We start from the raw sequence: 19,732 nt of genomic DNA on the forward strand, positions 1-19,732 counted from the left end.
CATAGAATAACCTTCTTATAATTTTCTTCATAGACATATAATAGTAGATATTGTCTCTAAAGGGTGATTCAATTAAGAGTCATGGATTTGTGGGTATGTGTAGTTAAGTGTTACTTGTTTAAGTTTGCTAGTAAAGAGACATCTGTCTCCCTGTCCTTCAGATAAGTTTAACTTTTTGATCCCACTTCAGAAAAGAGATCAAAAAGCTTGAGAGAAAAGCTAAATGATTGTTCTCTTCAGATTTAAGAGTATCGTGTCACACAGTCTCTACTTCAGATGTTCTCAGTGAAAGACAAATTGGGAAATAATATTGGGAGGAAAAAAGAAAATTGTTTTATTTAGTTTGCCCCAGTGAGGAACCACTGGGAAGGCCAGTATCTCCAGAGCACTATTGTCAAATCGTAGTCAAAGCTGGTGTGATATTTGGCCTGCTGTTTAGTCACCATTTAAATTTCGGCACGTGTTTTAATTCTGGAGGAATGTTTTCTCATCCTTCTATACTTTGAATATTTATGCACAGATCCTTTGAGCTATATCTTCTACGTGCCAGGTACTGTTGTAGGTGCTAGATATGCTAAACTCTATTTACTAGGTCTATTTTTTTCCATTAATAATAGGCAACATTATACTAAGAGAATAATTTGTGGTGGTTTTTCTGGCTTTGTAGCTGCTAAATCCCGAAGATGACCTCTTACCAGGAAAGATTCGAGACAGCAATCGTTCAACCCTCTTAGCAACAATTCAGGAACATGGTTACCCCACAATCAACTTGGGAATTGTGGGAGACAAGTAAGTATTGGATTTTATTTTGAAGTTGTTACTATACAAATATGAATTTTGGGAGTACTAACTAGGTGGGATTGTTGCTAAAGAGACAGAAATTTAACACCATAATTTTCATACATCTGATTCTTCAGAAGCCAAAGAATTATGGAGATGTCTATGTCTTTTAGGGATAGACATTTTCCTGGAAGGCCTATTACAATAGGATAAATATTTTGCTCCCCTATGTGTATGTTAAGGTTACAGGGGTCTTTTTTAATAGTGTTGGCTTTAGCCTAGTGGAAGTAACAGTGATGGTGTTCTCCCTATTCACACTTCTACTTGTTTCAGGAAAGATAGGGAAAACATGGGTGAGGAGAGTTAGAATGTCAGAATTAGCACTCAGTGATTCTTAGAATGTCAGAATTAGCACTCAGTGATTCTTTGAAGTTTAAGCACAATTGTTTTCTAAGACTTTTATATTGATTTTTGTATCCTTATGTAACTCAAGTTTCTCCAGGCTTTACCCACTTGTAAGTACAAAGGCAGGCACATTGACTATAGTTGCCCATCTCTAAGAGTATATTAGCCAGTTCGCTAAGTTAACTCAGCCCTCTGCTAAATTCCCTAGGTATTTCTGTGAATCTCCAACTTTTGTTTCACAAAAGCAATTCTGCTCTTTGTGAGCATCCCATTACCATGCAACACTGCTGCTTGGCCATCGTTCACCAGGCACTATTTCTAGTTTACCAGAGATGTGCCTGCTTTTAGAAATACTCAGACATCAACCTAGTGGAGACAAATCTGAGTGACAGATACCATAATGTATCTGTCATCCATAATTACCACTTTCTCTCTTACCTTGCCACTGAGTAAAATTCATTATGCCTAGATCCTTCTTCTCTTAAGATGAGTGCTTTCCCCACATTTTCAGATGTGCTTTTGAAGAGATTCTGCTGTACCATTTCACAAGGTATCCTCTGACACCTATAAACCCCAGCTTGGGCTCAGACTGGACACAATGTGGTCCAAACCTTGGACATAGAATCTTGCCAGTAACCTGAAACATAGTAGCTTTTATGTCATCTCACCTTTTGAAGTTCTCTTCTTTCCTCCTGATTTTTTTTCTTTCTCTGAAGACATTGGAGTAGAGGCTGTTAGACATATTTTCAAATGTCGTTCTTTTTAAAGTCTTCACCATTTGTATTTACCTGGATGTTTAGTTCTAGAGAAGTCCATAGCTAAGTAACCAGCCAACTTAGAACCCATGCTGGTAAAGCCAGCGTCACAGATACCCTGACCCAGGCTCCAGCCCCAGGAAGGGAATAGAAAGAACCCACTGAAAAAAAAGAGGGGGGTGGTTATTTGAATTTGGACCTGACAATAACCTATCCTTTCATATAAACAAGCACCTAAAAATTATCCTGATGCAGATACACCTTTAAAGAAGACAAAAATTGGGGCCGGCCCCATGGCTTAGCGGTTAAGTGCGCGCGCTCCACTGCTGGCGGCCCGGGTTCGCATCCCAGGTGTGCACCGACGCACTGCTTCTCCGGCCATGCTGAGGTGGCGTCCCACAAACAGCAACTAGAAGGATGTACAACTATGACATACAGCTGTCTGCTGGGGCTTTGGGGAGAAAAAGGGAAAAAAAAAAAAAAAAGGAGGAGGATGGGCAATAGATGTTAGCTCAGGGCTGGTCTTCCTCAGAAACAGAGGAGGATTGGCATGGATGTTAGCTCAGGGCTGATCTTCCTCACAAAAAAATAAAAAATAAAAAAAATAAAGAAGACAAAAATTAACTTCTGAGAAGAGATAGGATGAATCCAGGAGTTCTAAATGCACAGGGCAGGCCTGAAACTCTAGGGTACAAACTCACCAGATTGTTTAGGATTTGTTTCCTACCCACCACTGGCTCTGGCCCTGCCTCCAAGTGTATTAATGAGCTCTAAAAAATATTTTAAGGTAAAAGGAGCTTTTTTTGTGTATGTGTCATTTTTTGACCCTGAGCTGTTCTGCACTATAATTCTGTCCATTCTCTTCTCCTATTGTTGTACTTTTATATACAAAAAAAGGTTACTTGATATACTGTAGACGCTGCCATTACTTAACTCTAAGGGCCAAAAGACCAGTGAAAGGCTCATGTGTTGATATGCTAATATTTAATTGTCTGGGGCCCACACTATTGATTTGTGGTAGACATTTCCTAATAATTAATGTTGATATTACATATAACTCCAAAATGTACCTTGAAAACAGCATATAATGAACAACAAAACTATAAGCATGATATTGGAAGTTCTGAGAATATACAAATCTCTAGTGTGTATCCCTTTCTTGGATCAAAATACCTCACGTAAAATGAGAACAATTTTTTTAAAATATGATTGATACAAATCTAGACTTTCACAGTCTTAGAGTGCTATATTGAAGAGGCCCAGAGTAAATGGTTTAGAAGGCAGAGGTGGAATGTGGGAGGAAAGATTTTATAACTCTTCTAATGGAAATCTGGGCTGGGAATTTAGCAAAGGAAACAAGGTACATTTAATCTGAAGCCTGTTGATATTCTGTGAATGTTGTCTCCCTCTTCATTCTTCACTTTCCTGTGTAGCCCTTCGCTAATGAGAGCAAAAGTTATTATACAGAAGCCTCTATGTGAAACTCTCCAGAGAAACAAGCAGGGTCATAGGAGAAACTACCTTATGTTTAAAGCAGGGAGAGAAATAGCTCAAGAATGTCAGTGAGCACAGAGCCCTCAGTCAGCTATGACAGATAAGTGTAGGGAATAAGAGCTCTATTCTTGAGTTTAAAGAAAGATTCAAGTCTGGTTTTTAAATTCTGTATGATTCTACTTCTCAGCTCTTATTCTTATCACCTACCATAATTTTAACAATGTTAAAATTGAAGAGTAAGACTTTGTAACTTCTTTGGATTGAATTGTGCTGAATTTTGTCTTTACTTATTGTACATTTTACTTAAAAAGAGGGTACAGTGAGGGCCAGCACAGTAGCGTAGCAGTTAAGTTCACACGCTCCACTTTGGTGGCCCAGGTTTTGCAGGTTCGGATCCTGGGCGCGGACCAACGCACCACTTATCAAGCCATGCTGTGGCAGCATCCCATATAAAGTAGAGAAAGATGGGCACGGATGTTAGCCCAGGGCCAGTCTTCCTCAGCAAAAAGAGGAGGATTGGCAGATGTTAGCCCAGGGCTAATCTTCCTCAGCAAAAAGAGGAGGATTGGCATCGAATGTTAGCTCAGTGCTAATCTTCCTCACAAAAAAGAAAAAAGAGGGTACAGTGAAGAGTGTGGGAGGGGTGGGTGCTTCAAATACCTGAGAGTTAACAACTATATTTTTAAACCATTCGTTTATAAATATTATATGTGTATTAAAATACATTCCCCAAGACATATTTTCTGATATTGTGTGGAACACAATACTGTTGGGGTTCCTAGTGTTAAAATAAAGGACAAATTTTGAAACCCAGAGATGTTAAATGGCCTTGCCCAGCATTATACAAGTTAGTGGCAGAGCTGGCAATGGAATCTAAGTTTCGTGACATTTACAATCCGGAATTCTCTGCTATCATTATGAAGACAAGCTAATAAATATAAATATGTCAGAAGGGAAGCATCACTATACGCTAGAGTGGTCAGAGAGAGTTTTATAAAACTCTTTTACCTATAACATGAAGGATGAATAGGATTTGTATAGTTAGAAAAAGAGACGGTGCTGGCCCTGTGGTGTAGAGGTTGAGTTCAGCATGTTCTGCTTCGGCGGCTCGGGTTTGCGGGTTCAGATCCTGGGCACAGACCTACACCACTTGTCAGCCACACTGTGGTGGCAACTCGCATATAAAGTAGAGGAAGATTGGCACAGATGTTAGCTCAGGACTAATCTTCCTCAAGCAAAAAGTGAGGAAGATTGGCAACAGATGTTAACTCATGGCTAATCTTCCTCAGCAAAAAAAAAAAAAAAAAAAAAAAACGAAAAGAAAAAAGAAAAAGAGAGTGTGTTAATCACATACAAAACATGGAATGAAAAAACAGAGAAGTATAAAATAAAATAGAGAAGTAGACTCACGTCAGGCCAAACTGATTAGAATAGGAGGTTCAGATAGAAGGATAATTCTGGTAAATTTGGTAGAAATATGAGACTAGATTTTGAAAAGCTTTACAATCCAGGCAGAACTAGTCAATTCAGTTAAATTTGAAGCTTTTTCTTTTTTTTAAAGCAGAATTGACCTAATAAACTATTGTTTTAGAAAGATAATTTGACCAAGGTGTATCACATGGGCTAAATTTGGAGACAGACTAGAAGTAAGAAGACCAATACAATTTGTTTATTCCTTGTTCAGTCAGTCAGGAAGTATTGATTGTGTACCTAAGTTAATCACCTGGAGATCATACTAAAAAGGCTGAGTCGGGGGCTGGCCCCATGACGTAGCGGTGAAGTGCGTGTGCTCCGCCGCTGGCAGCCGGGTTCGGATCCTGGGTGTGCACCGAGGCACTGCTTGTCAGGCCATGCTGTGGCGGAGACCCATTATAAAGTGGAGGAAGATGGGCACAGATGCTAGCCCAGGGCCAGTCTTCCTCAGCAAAAAGAGGAGGATTGGCATAGATGTTAGCTCAGGGCTGATCTTCCTCACAAAAAAAAAAAAAAAAGGCTGATTGTTATTCAGCAAATCTGGAGTAGGCCAAGATTTTGCATTTCTAACAAGCTCCCAAAGATAACAAGCTGCTGGTCCATGGATCACAGGAAGTAATGAGGATATAGTAAATTTAGTCATGTATCTACTATGAATTTTAAGCCAAAGGCTATTGAAAATACAAAGCTGAAACAGAGGTAGATCTTGCCCTTGAAATTACATGTACTAGAAATTACAGCTCAGTCATAAAAATGTTTTAGAAAGTTCCAGAGCTTAAACTCAGATTGGAAGTAGAATTAAACAGAAAGTGATTAAATCAAAAGACATTGTGAAGGCTATTACATGGAAAAGAAGAGTGTCAGTGTTGATTTATTTTCATCTGGATTACAAAGCCTTGTTGAAATGGTATGTGTCTGTAAACACAAATAAAATGTCTGCAAAACCCAGCTATTAGGTCTCTCTACCACAATTATACATCCCTCTCTAGCAATACACCATTTCCACATCTTCGTGCTCCATTTGCAGTTTATTCTTTCTTGGTTTTTTTTAGCTGTACTTCATGTGCTCAGTCCCTAAATGTAGGTGTCTCCATGGCTCACCTTTGGCTTTCTGTCTCTCTCATTTCTTATGCTGATGACTCCCAAATCTTATCTCTGTCTTGAGCTCCATGCCTAGATCCACCTGCTTACTAGGTGCATCTTCTTCAAGTCCAGTAGACACTGCAAACTCAACATATCCAAAACTAAATTCATCATCCCCCTACCTCTCTCAATGCCTCTCCCCACTACCTTCTTTTTCCATTTCCTTTAGTTCTTCTATCTCAGTGACTGCCACCACCATCCACCCAGTCATCCAAGCCAGAAGAAACCTGAATGGAAGTCATTATAGCTCCTCTTTTTCACTCACCCCTATATTTAACTCCTATAGATTTTCCCTCCTCAGTATTTCTTCTCTACATTCCCATCTCTTCATCCCTACTGTCCTGGCTTTCGTTGGGGGCTTCATTTGTTTTTCATCTAGACATATGACACTAACCTCTTAACTGGTCTCCTTGCCTCAAGTCTTGTTCCCCTCTAACTTATCCTCATTCTGCTACCAATATAATCTTCCTAAGATGCAAATTATATATCTGTGGCAGAATTGGAGTTTTATATATGTGTGTGTGTGTGTGTCTATATACGTGTATATAGACACACACATACACATATATGTGTATTATTGTTATGTAAGCATATTCTAATAATTCAACAAGCTTTTATGAAGGGTTACACTATGTCAGGCATTGTACCAGTCTTGGGTACTACAGAGATGAATAAAACAGTTGTTGGTAAGAACTACAAGGAAGTTTTCAATTCTATTCCACTCCTCTCTTTCCTCCCCACCCAATCCACATCCATTTTCTCCAGCCTCCTCACTCCAAACATGTCAATCTTTACCTAGGAAAAGACACTAATCTTTGCTGAGTACTTGCTTTATATATAGTATTATACTCCAGTCTTTCGCTTACTTATCTTATTTAAGCCTCATAAAACAACAGAGCCAGATAAGTGTCTTTTGTCCCTATTTTGTAGATACTACTACTGAAGCTTAAAAAAATTAAATAACCTGTTCAGAGTCATACAACTAGTAAAAGGCAGAGTAAGGAGTCCAAGCCAGGCCTGTCTAACTACAAAGTCCCTGCATCTTTTGCTCTACCATGCTGACCTTTCAAGTGGGGTTAGCACCCACAATTCATTAACATTAAGGTTAATAAACTAAATAGGCCATATCCATTGTAATGAATAAGATTCCTAAGTAAATAGTAGCCATGAACATTTCAAAAGCCAGAGAGGAAAATTTAGTTTAAATTTTGAATTAAATATTGACTGTGTGTATAAATGAATTATAAGGACCTGAGTTGCTGAATCCTAGATCTTTAGGTGATATAGAAGTGGGAAAAAACGACAGGAGGGTCTGTTACAGTAGTTTCAAGTGTATGTTCTGGACCCTAAATAAAGATTCTTATTCACTGTAAAATAGACAACTCTTGCTTCCATAAAAACAAAAGCCCCTTTCCTTTTATAAGCTCTTCCTTTACCTTTCCTCCCACAACTGCTGGGGCTGCTTTTGCAGCATTTATTACCTTTGGGTAATTTGTTATACCAAATTCATAGTATCTTCTATAGGAGAGAGAGAGAGAGTGCGAGAGGGAGGGAGAGATGGAGGGAGGGAGGGAAGGGAGAAAAAGCTTTTTGAGAAGTGAAAAGGGGAAAAGCCATGAACAGCAAGAACAGTCTAGAGGGCCAGTTAATCTCCTTGTTCCTTGACCCTCAAGATCCAGCCTATTTAGGAAAAGTGTTTTATTTAGCCCAAATATCCTCCATACTGGCTAAATGTGTTCTCTTCACTTTGCTGTACTTCCTGATAATCTAATATTTAGAGATCCATTTGTGTTAAAAAGTATTCTACCTGAGAGAGAGTTGTTTTCATAATAATATGAATTAGTTCAAATCAGACATCCAATATCTGGGTAAATCTGATGTCCTGAATGAACAGGAGCAAATCACTTAGAACTTGGGAGTTCTTTGAGGCACAGGGCAAGCCCTGAACAGGACCACATCAGAACCTTGGCATAATAAGATCCTGGGGGCCTGGCAAGAAGTTCATTTGACAGCAGAAAAGGACTATAGAAAGGTACGATACCTTTCTATAGGGGGAAAGATACCATAAACAAATGCTTTGCATTTCAGCATTCTTCTTCAGTCTTCTGTCTTGTTTCCACAATTCAGGCTAGTACCGAAGAATAATTCAGCAATATATTAGTAATATTATGAGCTAAATTAGGGTTTGGTTTTTTAACTATCCTAGAATCTTGCACACCATCTGTAATATTATTTTTACAGAAATGTATTCCAGGTTCCAACCAACCAATTTTACATATAAATTCTGGGAACATAAACTGTGAGTTAGGAACTACCTATGCAAAAAAGACTCTCCTGAAGCAGTCAGCTTTGTACTGACTGCATGGTATCTTTTAATGCTGTTTAAGGAATCGTAATTAGTAGTAAGACATTGAAAGATTCTAAATTGGGGATACCATGACCATCTTCTATTCCTGGTCCAGTTCTATTATGCATTTCTTGGGCCATTGTTCTAGATGTACATTTTTCATGTAAATTTTTAATGTTAGAACAAATAAGTGTTCATTGAAGAAAATTTAGAAAATATAAGTAAAAAAAAAAGAAAAGAAAGGAAATTAACACATAAGCCCATTACCCAGTGTTACCCTTCTTCCATTCTTTAATTCTCCGCATGTATACAGTTTAGGTGTATATGAGTGTATGTAAGAAAACAAAGAAATCATAGTCTTATTTTAACCTTCCTTTTTTTATACTCAATATATCATAAACACCTGTCCATATCGTTACATAGTCCTCTGCTGTATCATTTTAATGCTTACATATTATTCTCTAGTATAAAGTATAATATGATTTATTTATATAATCCCTTGTTGTCAGACATTAGGTTGTTTCTAATCTTTCTCAATTGTAAGTAAATGATGAACATCTTTATAACTAAATCTTGGCATATACCCACAATTATTTGAGAGCATTTTTAAATTTTTATTTTATTTGTTTTATGGCCATTTGTTGAGTGTCTGCCATATGCAAAGCTATGATGATAGCAGGGATAAAATGAGATTTCAAATTGGCACCAATTAGTGTGTTTATAGGGATAAACTACTTCTAAGCTCCATCCTGTTTCTACCTCAAATATGGGACAGTAGATGTCCTAGTTTTCTTTTCCCCGTGGCTGATTCAATAATCTGTTAGCCTCCTTTTGTCCTCCTAGGAAGCATGAGCTACTGTTTCCCTACTGTGGGGGGAGTGTCTAAGAAAAATGAGAATGTTTCAGTAGGTAAATAAATACAGAGTACTTTATGTGCCAGCCAAGACAATTGGCCAGACTTGGTTAAGATATTGGTCATTTGGGCACTTAAATGCTTCTCTGTTTTTGCATTTTTTTGTTTTCCCTCAGTTTCCCAATAAAATTTCTTAGAGAAATTGCTATCTTGTGTGGCCTAAACAGGGTGGAAAAAGGATTTGTTCATACTGAGCCAAGGTTGTTTTCTTTCCCACCAGACTATAAGCTCCACAAAGGCTAGGACAAGGTGTATCTTGGTAACCCTATGACCACAGCACTTAGTAGAAGTACATCTCCTAGATTAGACAGCGCTGCCATCTTTTTCTATACCACCCTCTCCTTCCATGGAACCTGGAAACTTTCAACTGTGCAACTGTCTAGAAGAATCTTACAGGGTCCCTCCAAAGTGAGTCCAAAAACCTTAGCTATAGGAACAGACCAGAAAGTATGCCACTGACAACAGAATTGCATTAGTAACTGAGACACATCCCCCAAAAATGCATGATATAAAGCTTTGCAGCTGGGGTGATTCATTTTCTGAAGAAAAAGAAATATAAAATGGCGGGGGAGGGGGAGTGACAAAATTCCAAATGGATTTAAGAAACTTCTAATTTAAAAAGTTAGGGAGCTGCTTCCTCAGGCTTAAATAGATCATCTTACACATTTGTCTCATGAATATAAGAAGTAGTAATCATGATTCAAATACACAGAATCCACTTGGTGAAAATTTTTAAAATAAAGTTCAGTGTTAATTAAATTTATATCATTCCTAAAATTAATTTTAACTATTGAGCTGTTTATATTTCTACATCAGCTTTAAAACAGCTTGGTAATGTAGCTTCCAAACTACAGACTTAGACCTTGTAGTCTTTCAAGGCCTGAAGGGCTGGGAAATTCTCATAATTAAGAAAAGGGTTCCCCCTTCTGGAAAATTGCCATTACAGTAGCCTGTCCCACTCAAATTCATGGTGGGCTTGCTTGGCTGTGTCATTGATTGGTGTTTTAGATTTGAATTGCCTGCTCCTGCTGCTGCCAATTTGAGAAGCTGCCATTTCACATTAAAGCATGAAACAGAAGAGGAACAAGCACTGAGATAGCAAATTGGATTCTTATAAAACTGGCACATTTAGCAGGAATTATCAAGATAGATTTAACAGTACAGTGATTATTTGGGCAAAGCCCAGTGCCTTACATCTTCCAATTTGTGAACCAAACATATCCTAGCTTCCTAGTGCTTACCAAATGTTCTAAAAGTAGAAATTTCTAATTATCAGGGACAATTTATATCTGAATTTAATTGGTTCTTGTCGTCTTTATAAACTACCTGCTTCCCTTATGGAATAAACACCCTTTTCTGCTCAAAATACCAAGACTTAATTTTTGAGCCAACGTAATAGATTTATTTTCTGATCATTTCTCAGCAGAAGTTTCTTATTTTCTATTAGTTAACCAAAAATATTTCTTTCTATGTTAACAAACATGTTAATGACAAGAGATACTTCCCACTCTCGGTGACAGACTTTCTGAGTGGCTATTACAGTTGCCTTTCTTAATCCTGAAGAGTTGCTATTACAGATTCTTCTAAGAATAAGCTCTTGGTATTATTATACTTTTAGAAATTGTTTTCTTACCTCACCCCCATAAAAAGTAATATCTTCCGTAAAGCTTTTCCTAAGTATCCCACACCAATTCTGATCATTCTGTCATTCTCAACATTTATATCATTTCTCCTTATATGTATTTTCTTTTGAATTAATGTATTTGAATTCAAGCAATGATATTAATTTTATTGCTCATTTCACTCATTTTCCTAAATCGTTGTCATGTGTTTTCTGCACTAGCTTATAAAATTAAAGGTAGGGACTATGCTTTCTTCTTTCTTTATATGACTCCATAGTGCCTGAATACCCAGTGGGACTGAAAAAAGACTAAATGATGGCTATATGTAGTATGTAATTTGATTCCATACATGAAATAGACACACAGAAAATATTTGTAGTTGAGGAATTTCTCTTTGACCTATGAAGAAATTAGTATATGATTAGTATATGTCCTGAACTATTTTTTATCTTAGTATGATCAACTGCCACTGTTTCTTAATCTCCAAATCCTAGATTTTTTTTCTCACTCTCCCACTGTCATATTCACTCATTCTAAAATGATACAGCTCACAATTGGTGTAACAGATGAAATGGGAAACTAATTAGCAACTGTCGTCCGTCTGTGTGTTTATATTAAATATTTTTAAATAAAACTTCATTTGCATTCTGAATACTCTGTCTGAAATCCATAAAATCTAAACTTGGATAAATGCTCTGTCTTGGTTTTGAATTTTATAGCGGACTTCATGGTAAAGCAAAAAAAAAATTATATGCCAGGATCAGCATTACAGTAATTTAAGACAGATACAAATTTTAAAAAGCAAAAAAGTCTGAACTAAAAGTGGGCCCCCAAAGCAGTCAGATTGAAATCTGAAAAGATACAAAGTCAAAAGATATCATACCCTCTAGACATATTCTTCCTTCAAAGAAACTGATTAGTACCTCAAGTTTTGAGAAAGGCACATTCATTCTGTGATAGATTTATTTTGAGATATGCTTCTCCTTTCTCTTTTATCTACCTCTGTATTATGTTTAAGCTTCTTTGACATCTGATTAAGTTAGAACTCTAAGGAGAGTGTTATTATTTTTGGTAGCCATCTCCCAAGTTAAAGGTGGATGTCATAGCTTTGGGAAGAAAAATGCTTTTATTTTTTTTCACTCAAGACAAATAGTCGAATGTTCCCGGTGTTCAAAAAGTGAGAGGGAGGGGGCGGCCTGGTGGCGCAAGCCGTTAAGTGCCCGTGCTCCGCTGCGGCGGCCCGGGGTTCACCAGTTCGTGTCCCGGGTGCACACCGACGCGCCGCTTGGCAAGCCATGCTGTGGCGGCGTCCCATATAAAGTGGAGGAAGATGGGCCCGGATGTTAGCCCAGGGCCAGTCTTCTTCAGGAAAAAAAGAGGAGGATTGGCAGATGTTAGCGCAGGGCTGATCTTCCTCACACACCAAAAAAAAAAGTGAGAGGGAGAAAAATGTGATCTACAAGATGAGTTTAATATTGCAGTGCTCCAGTTTCTCCCTCTATGCTTCAGTCTAAATGTAAAGAGAAAATAGTCGCAGTGTTTATATAAATTTCAGTACTTCCGTAGAATCACGATATCTTAGAATTGAAAGGAACTTCTGATGTTAGCTAGTCCAATGTTCCACCCAATGGAGGTGTTAGAGAAAATTTCTAACAGCTAGCCATCAGGTTTTTGTTTGATGCTTTTAGTGAGAAAGATCTTATTTACCTCATGAGGCAGCACATTCTGTTGTTGGCTGGATGGCTGTTATGGTGAAGATGGTTTTACATTACACTGAGCCAGTCTTCATCCCTGTTTCTTCCATCCACTAGTCCTAATTCTGCCCTCTGGAGCAACACCAAATAAATTGACTCCCTCTTCTACATGAGAGCCTTTCAAAGAAAGTACGATTTATGATTGTGTAACAGTTAAGTAGTATCTTCTCTTCCATCTGCAGACAATATTATTTGCTCATAATATCATTATAGTTGTAATAATTGTACACTATTCGTTCCCAAAGCTACCGTGGAGAGATTGAGTTGAGGCCAGGGTTCATTCCATTCATTTGTTGAGTGGCTACAAGTACAGGGATTTGGTGGGGCAGTCAAGAAGCCTAGATAAAATGAGACCTTGTCTGGTGAGACAATTATATATTGTATCATCTTTACAAATTTGCCTTTTATCACAGTTTGTTGCCTCTCTTTATCCTTTTTAGCTCTTTTAACTTTAAATTTCATTTTGACATTAATATGCCACTTCTACTTTTTTTGCTTATTTACGTTTGCCTGGTGTCTTTTTGCTCTACCCTTTATTTTTAGTCTTTCATCTCTTTAAGTGTATCCATTGTAGAGAACATTCAAATGGAATTTGAGCTTAAAAAAAAAACACCTCAGTCTTGGATCTGCCTTAAGTTACTGTAACCCTAATCCTGGAATAAAGTCCGTTTTGCTTTACCTTGAGGTTTGCTATAAATGATTCTCTTGATGTTTTTTCCTTCCATCTTACTTTATGTTTACTATTTACACAACATTGTTATTTTTTCCCTTTTTCCCTATTGTTGGTTTGATCCAGGTGCTATTTGTTCCCTTTTACTCCCGTATTATTTTGAAAGTTATGCTATACTTTACCATCGCTCTCATGCTTTCCTTCCAATTTCTGATACTCATAATCAACTATACATTTCCCCACTGTTATATTTTTAAAAAGTGCTGACTATATCCTTCCTAAAGACATTCCCATTCCCTCCATGCACCCCCTACACCAATGAGACCTTTAGAGTACCTTTGCTTCCCCCATCTCCTTCCACTCCCTCAACTTTTAGGTATTGCTGAGACCATGCTTTTAATTCTAGACTGTTATTAAGTTTTCTTTTGCAATATGTCTCTACAACTTCTAGGGAATCCATGTTTAGTACATATATTATACTTCCCCAGTTTATTTGATCATTATTAGATTAGATCTATTTGATCTATTAGATCATAGATTTAGCTATATAGTTTTATACGTGTGTGTGTATTTCACTAGTGTTTCCTCTCCTCTTCATCTGCCCTATCTTAAGATCATTTATCTGATTCATTTTTTTCATTTAGAGTCATTTTTCCAGAACATTACTTGATTTATTATCTGAATCTTTTCATTTTCACAAATATCTTTCTTCTATCCTGATAAATGAATGATGTCTGACTGGCTATAGGATTTAGGGGTTACAGGCCGTTTTTCTCAGAGTATGTTGATGTTAATCTACTGTTGTATAGTTTTTCGTATTGTAGGTAAGAAGTCCAATGCCAGTATTCTTCTTCCTTCGTTAGTAAACCCAATCTTTCTGCCTGACAGCTTGTAAGATTTTCTCCTCATCCTTGAAATTACAAAATTTTACCAGGACATTTTTAGGTTTTGGTTTTTTGTTTTTGTTTTTGTTTTTGTTTTTTTTTTGGCAATCTTGCCTGGAACTCAGTATATCTTTTCAATCTTGAAGCCTGAGACTTTTCAAATAAATGAAATTTTCCCCCTCAGTCAGTTCCTTTTCCTCCTTATGGAATTCCTATTGGTAATATGTCAGTCTTTTCCTCTGGCCTCCAAGTTTCTTATTATTTCCTGCATGACTTCCATCATTTTGTATTTTGGTACATTCCTTTGAGGTATTTCTACCACTTGGTCTTCCAGGCCACTAATAGAGTTTTCAACAGGGACTGTATTCACCTTCATCTACTAAATTTTAAAATTTGAAAATCATGTTTTTTGTTCCAGAACATCCTTTTAATATTGTAAGTGAATCTCCTTTCGTGCTTTAATTGTTTGTTGCTGTTGTTAAAATTGTGTGTTCCCCCTAGCAGTTTTATTTCACTAGGAGCTGTCCCAAATATTATGCTTAGTCTTCCACCCTCCAGTTGCTTTCTTCTTAGATTGCTGGTATTTTCCTTTGCCTACTGAGAGTCCTATTCGCCATCAGCATTCAGGAAGATGCTAGGGTACCATGGATCTGATGGGAATACAGTTGTAGTAGAAAGAAGGTTACAAGTGGTAAAGGCACGGAAGTCACAACTCCTGAATTGGCAACACACCAATAGCATGCTGCTAGCCTTCTATTAAAAGTGCCAAAAAAAAGGTCTTTGTGCTTCCTGGACATTTAGTCGTAAAAATTTGGGCTTTCCCAGCCTTTAGGGATAGGGCAGTCTTAGTTCTTTTTAAGTAGATTTCTGAGTCAACTTAAAAATGATACCTTTGTGCTTAAACTGGATCCCAGTCAGCTTCAAGTGGTTTACATCAGGGAATGTTAAAGATGGAAAGGCCCTAGTCCAAATGTTCTCATTTTACGAATAAGGATAATGAGAGACCCCACAAAATGATGTTAGTTATTCAGAGTCATCTCAGTTAGCAGTAGAGACAGAATTATATTCTAGACCTTGTGACACTCAGGCCTTCAATTAATGGTTCTATTTTCTATCACCTAGTACTTAAATTTTTAGCATTTAGTACTAAATCAACTCTCTTTTAGAATGCTTTCATATGATATTGGTACTGTAAGAGAACAAGGGGTAGGTACTTAATAAATCAACTGAAAATGGATAGAAAGTATTAGTAAATCAAGATTAACCTTAGTATTTATCTTTAAAGAAATGGTTAATCAGCATCCAAATCTGATTAAAACTGCAGTTGTTAATGAAGGCAGAATTAACTGACATCACAATATCCCTTTAAGATCTGCTGCTCTTTGAGAAAAGGGAAGCTACTGGTATATGCCTAGAAATCTTAATCTGCTTAATCCAACATCCCCTTTAGTGGCAATGTGAGCAGATATTTCAAATTTAGAAAGTACAAGTTATTTTTTGTCATCATTATTTGGCATACACAAGTAAGATTTATGTATTTAGATAAAAAATGATAAATGGCTTTTTTTTTTTTTTTTTTTTTTGGTGAGGAGGATTAGCCTTGAGCTAACATCCGTTGCCAATTCTCCTCGTTTTGCTGAGGAAGATTGGCCCTGGGCTAACATCCGTGCCCATCTTCCTCTACTTTATATGGGACGCCACCACAGCATTTCTTGACAAGGAGTGTGTCAGTCCGTGCCCGGGATCCGAACCTGTGAACCCCGGGCCGTGGAAGTGGAGCACGTGAACTTAAGTGTTACGCCACTAGGCCGGCCCCGATAAAAAATGATAAATAGCTTTTATCTGAAGCTATACTATGTATAACGAAGTGTCTTTCAGAATGTGAATATTACCATAGTTTAAAAGAATAGTAGAATGAACATAGAGTGATCTTGAACATGTCACTACTTCTGAACTTCAGTGTCTTCTCTTGCCCTTCCTACTTCTAAAAGTTGTAAAATTAACACATAGATGTGAAAGTGTATTGTTCTTTTAAAACAGGTATTATTGTCATTAACTTTGTTCTTAAATATCAACTGATCTTATATATAGGAAGTAATGTCACATATAAGACAATAAGGTCATATTAGATAACATAAGATCAGATTATAATGTTTTAGTTTTATTCTCCTATCTTTGAAAAAATTAGTATACTATGATCTCTTCATTTAACAAAACTGAGAAAATCATGGATTTTTTTTATCCTACTATAATATCCATGATTTTAATCCTTGTTACCTATTCCTCTTATCATCATTCAGAGTAATCTCTTAGTCTTAGAAAGCAAACTCAGTTTTTATTTCTATAATTTTATTTATTTATTTATTTTTCCCCCAAAGTCCCAGCAGATAGTTGTACGTCATAGTTGCACATCCTTCCAGTCGCTGTATGTGGGACGCGGCCCCAGCATGGCCGGAGAAGCGGTGCGTTGCACCCGGGATCCGAACCCGGGCCGCCCAGCAGCGGAGCGTGCGCACTTAACCGCTAAGCCACAGGGCCGGCCCAGTTTTTATTTCTTAAAAGTGAAAAAGTAGGGGGACAGGAAATATGAAGTAAATACGGGAAAATATTAGCATTTGTCAAATCTGAGAGATGGATACATGGGTGTTTGTTATACTATTATGTTGGAAATATTTCATCATTTAAAATATAATATGAATTAGAAAAAAGAGAGCAAATTTATGACTTGTAAGCAAGCCCTAAAGTTATGTTTAATCAAAATATTATTTAGTTTCCATCTGAATATAGGATTCAGAATCGTATTTGTTTCATTCCCCAGAACTATCCTAATATGTCCACACATGCACTTTTCTGGTCATCCCAAACAGATCCCCACTTACTGCCTTAGCATCCTCTAATTGATACTTTTGCAAAAGGGTCCATTCTCATTAGACTTTTTCTTGTATGACCTGTCATATGACTGAAAAAACTAGACAATCACTCTGATTAGGCAATGGATGGAACAAATACTTAACAAGCAGCCTGAGGTTCTAGTCCTAGCTCTGCCACTTACTGCTCTACCTAGCCTTTAATATGCTACTTTGCCTCTCTAAATATTACTTTCCTTTTCTGTAAAATGGGCATAATAATACTTATTCAATCTACCTCACAGATTTATTGTGAGGTAAGGAATTATAGCATGCAACATAAATGAAGATATAGATCCTCTGACTATTGTCGTACGTTGGTACCTGTCTCTCTACTAAGCCATGATCTCATACTAGATCCCAGACACCAGACGTATGTAACAGAAAGTAGAGTCAAAGAGAGGGGCAGAGGGAGATAGATAAGGGCAGGATCCAAAGAATGTGCTCAGCTGTGATACTGAACACAGTGACCCCCAAAGACATTTCCAACTTTGAGATTCAGTGATTTTGTGAATCCACCAGCCACAGAGTAAAAAGCAGCATTGAGTATATTCTTTGAAACATAAATTACAGTAAGGATTTTAGCTTATTTAGTCCCTTTTAGTTTATTTCTACAATAAAATTTAGAAATAATAATAATAAATTAGAAAATTTCATATGGAGAGTTGATGAATGTGGTTTTACAAAACAGGAAAAAAATCTTTCCCAGATAATTTGAAATGGGTTAAAAAAAAAAAAGAAAAGAAAAAGTATATTTATTTGCAGTCATCAGCTAGCCTGTCCCAGGACCTTTATCCACCCACAAAGATTAATACCACGATGATGTACATGTCACTGCTGCTTTGTTTCCAATGACTTTACCATAATCTTCTAGAGTCGACATGTTATAAATGACATATGATAAGATTGGTGAAATTAGCTCTTTATACTAATACAAAATTGTATTTTGTTTATCATATGCATTGTCACCTGAACCACATTTCATATCATCCTGTGCTTGTGATGTTCTTCCCTTTTACTCTATAGGCCAGCCAGTTGGCTCAGCTTAATGAGATCCAGCAAGGCAAAGGGCCGAGAGCTCTGGGCATGCAGTGATCAGGAACCCATCATGTGCATATCTTATAGTATTTCAACACAATAGAATAATGTTATCTTTTTTTCCTAAAGAAAAATGAAAAAGATTGATGAAAAATCTGTTCAAAATACTTAGTTCAAAAATATTTTAAATACATCCATTATTGAATATATTTCTAAGATGTTTGCCCAACCAGTTTAACTTCGAAATTCATGTCAGGGATTTTTTTTTTAATTTGTATGTTTTACACATATATCCTACCTTCATTGAGTACCTGGGTACCTCTTTGGCTGCATAAGCAATTAACTGGATGACTTTATTATTTTTTTCTTTTTCTTTTTTTTTCCCCCTAAGCCCCAGTAGATAGTTGTATGTCATAGCAGCACACCCTTCTAGTTGCTGTATGTGGGACGCGGCCTCAGCATGGCCGGACAAGCGGTGCATCCGTGCGCGCCCAGGATCCGAACCCGGGCCGCCAGCAGCGGAGCACGCGCACTTAACTGCTAAGCCACCGGGCCCGCCCTAACTGGATGACTTTAAAGGGTCTCTATGTTGCTAGGTTGAACCTCATATGAGCCGTTTTTTCAAACTTTTACTTTTATCTCCTCTCCTTGGGAGCTCGTTCCCCAGAGCTGAGCATTCCCCGGTACTCTCATGAACAGGCCAGTGCTTGAGGAGAAGGAGAATTTTATCCAGATCCAGTAAGAAAACCTAACAGTAAACGAAACTATTCAGGCTGGAACCAGGCCTAGCTTGCTATTGAGCCATTTGGGCTTTTCTCATATAGTTCTGTGATGTATGTATTTGAGGCCCAATCTATGATTTTCTTCTGTGTTAGTCATGGATATTCTCCTCAATAAAAACTGCCAAGCATGATAAAGTTGAACTTTGCCAGGTTGTCAGGTATGTTTGTATGATAAACTTCTGTCACTACTGCAGCAATAATAACAACAACTAACCTTTCTTGAAAACTTAGTTTGTCAAGGTACTATTCCATAAACTGTTTTCTATGTATTATGTCAGTTAATCCTCATAATAACCCTGTATTATCCCTACTTCATAAATGGAAAACTGAGGCAAAGAGAAGTGAAGCAACTTATCCAAAGTTCTACATCTAGCAAGTAGCAGGATTTAAACTTAGGCAGTCTGACTCCAGAGTTCACAATCTTAATCTCTGTGCTATGCCACCTCTCAACTAGCTTATCTCTTGTAGAGTCTGGGAAGGTAGCCTCTCGGGTAAATCTCAAGTTCCTCCCGTTATCTCCGTCACCCCGGGATAAAAAGTGAAATGATGTCCTTGTTACAAATCTTCTCCTCCCTCTCTTCCTCCTCCTCCCACAAGAGGTTTAGGAGAACATATGCTATCTTATTGAGACATCATTTGATTTCAAGTTAACGAAACCTGCTGAGGCTAGCTTAAGCAAAAGAAGGATTTTGGGGAAGATGTGGGGTTATCTCATGGAACTCAAGAGCAAGAATTGGCTTCAAGAGGGACCAAAAGCAAAAACTAG

General features: G+C 37.4%; 1 protein-coding gene across 8 annotated transcripts in view; it reads left to right on the forward strand.

Moving 5' to 3' along the window:
* GPHN (gephyrin) overlaps positions 1–19,732 on the forward strand; it is a 648,078-nt gene that overhangs the window by 589,446 nt on the left and 38,900 nt on the right. For all 8 annotated transcript variants that reach the window (XM_058567151.1, XM_058567147.1, XM_058567152.1 and 5 more), the window contains one exon: positions 668–789. In XM_058567151.1, coding sequence (XP_058423134.1) covers positions 668–789 — 122 coding nt within the window. The remainder of the gene's footprint in view (positions 1–667; positions 790–19,732) is intronic.

The sequence above is a fragment of the Diceros bicornis genome, chromosome 24 (genome assembly GCF_020826845.1).
Source record: "Diceros bicornis minor isolate mBicDic1 chromosome 24, mDicBic1.mat.cur, whole genome shotgun sequence".
Taxonomy (NCBI): Eukaryota; Metazoa; Chordata; class Mammalia; order Perissodactyla; family Rhinocerotidae; genus Diceros; species Diceros bicornis.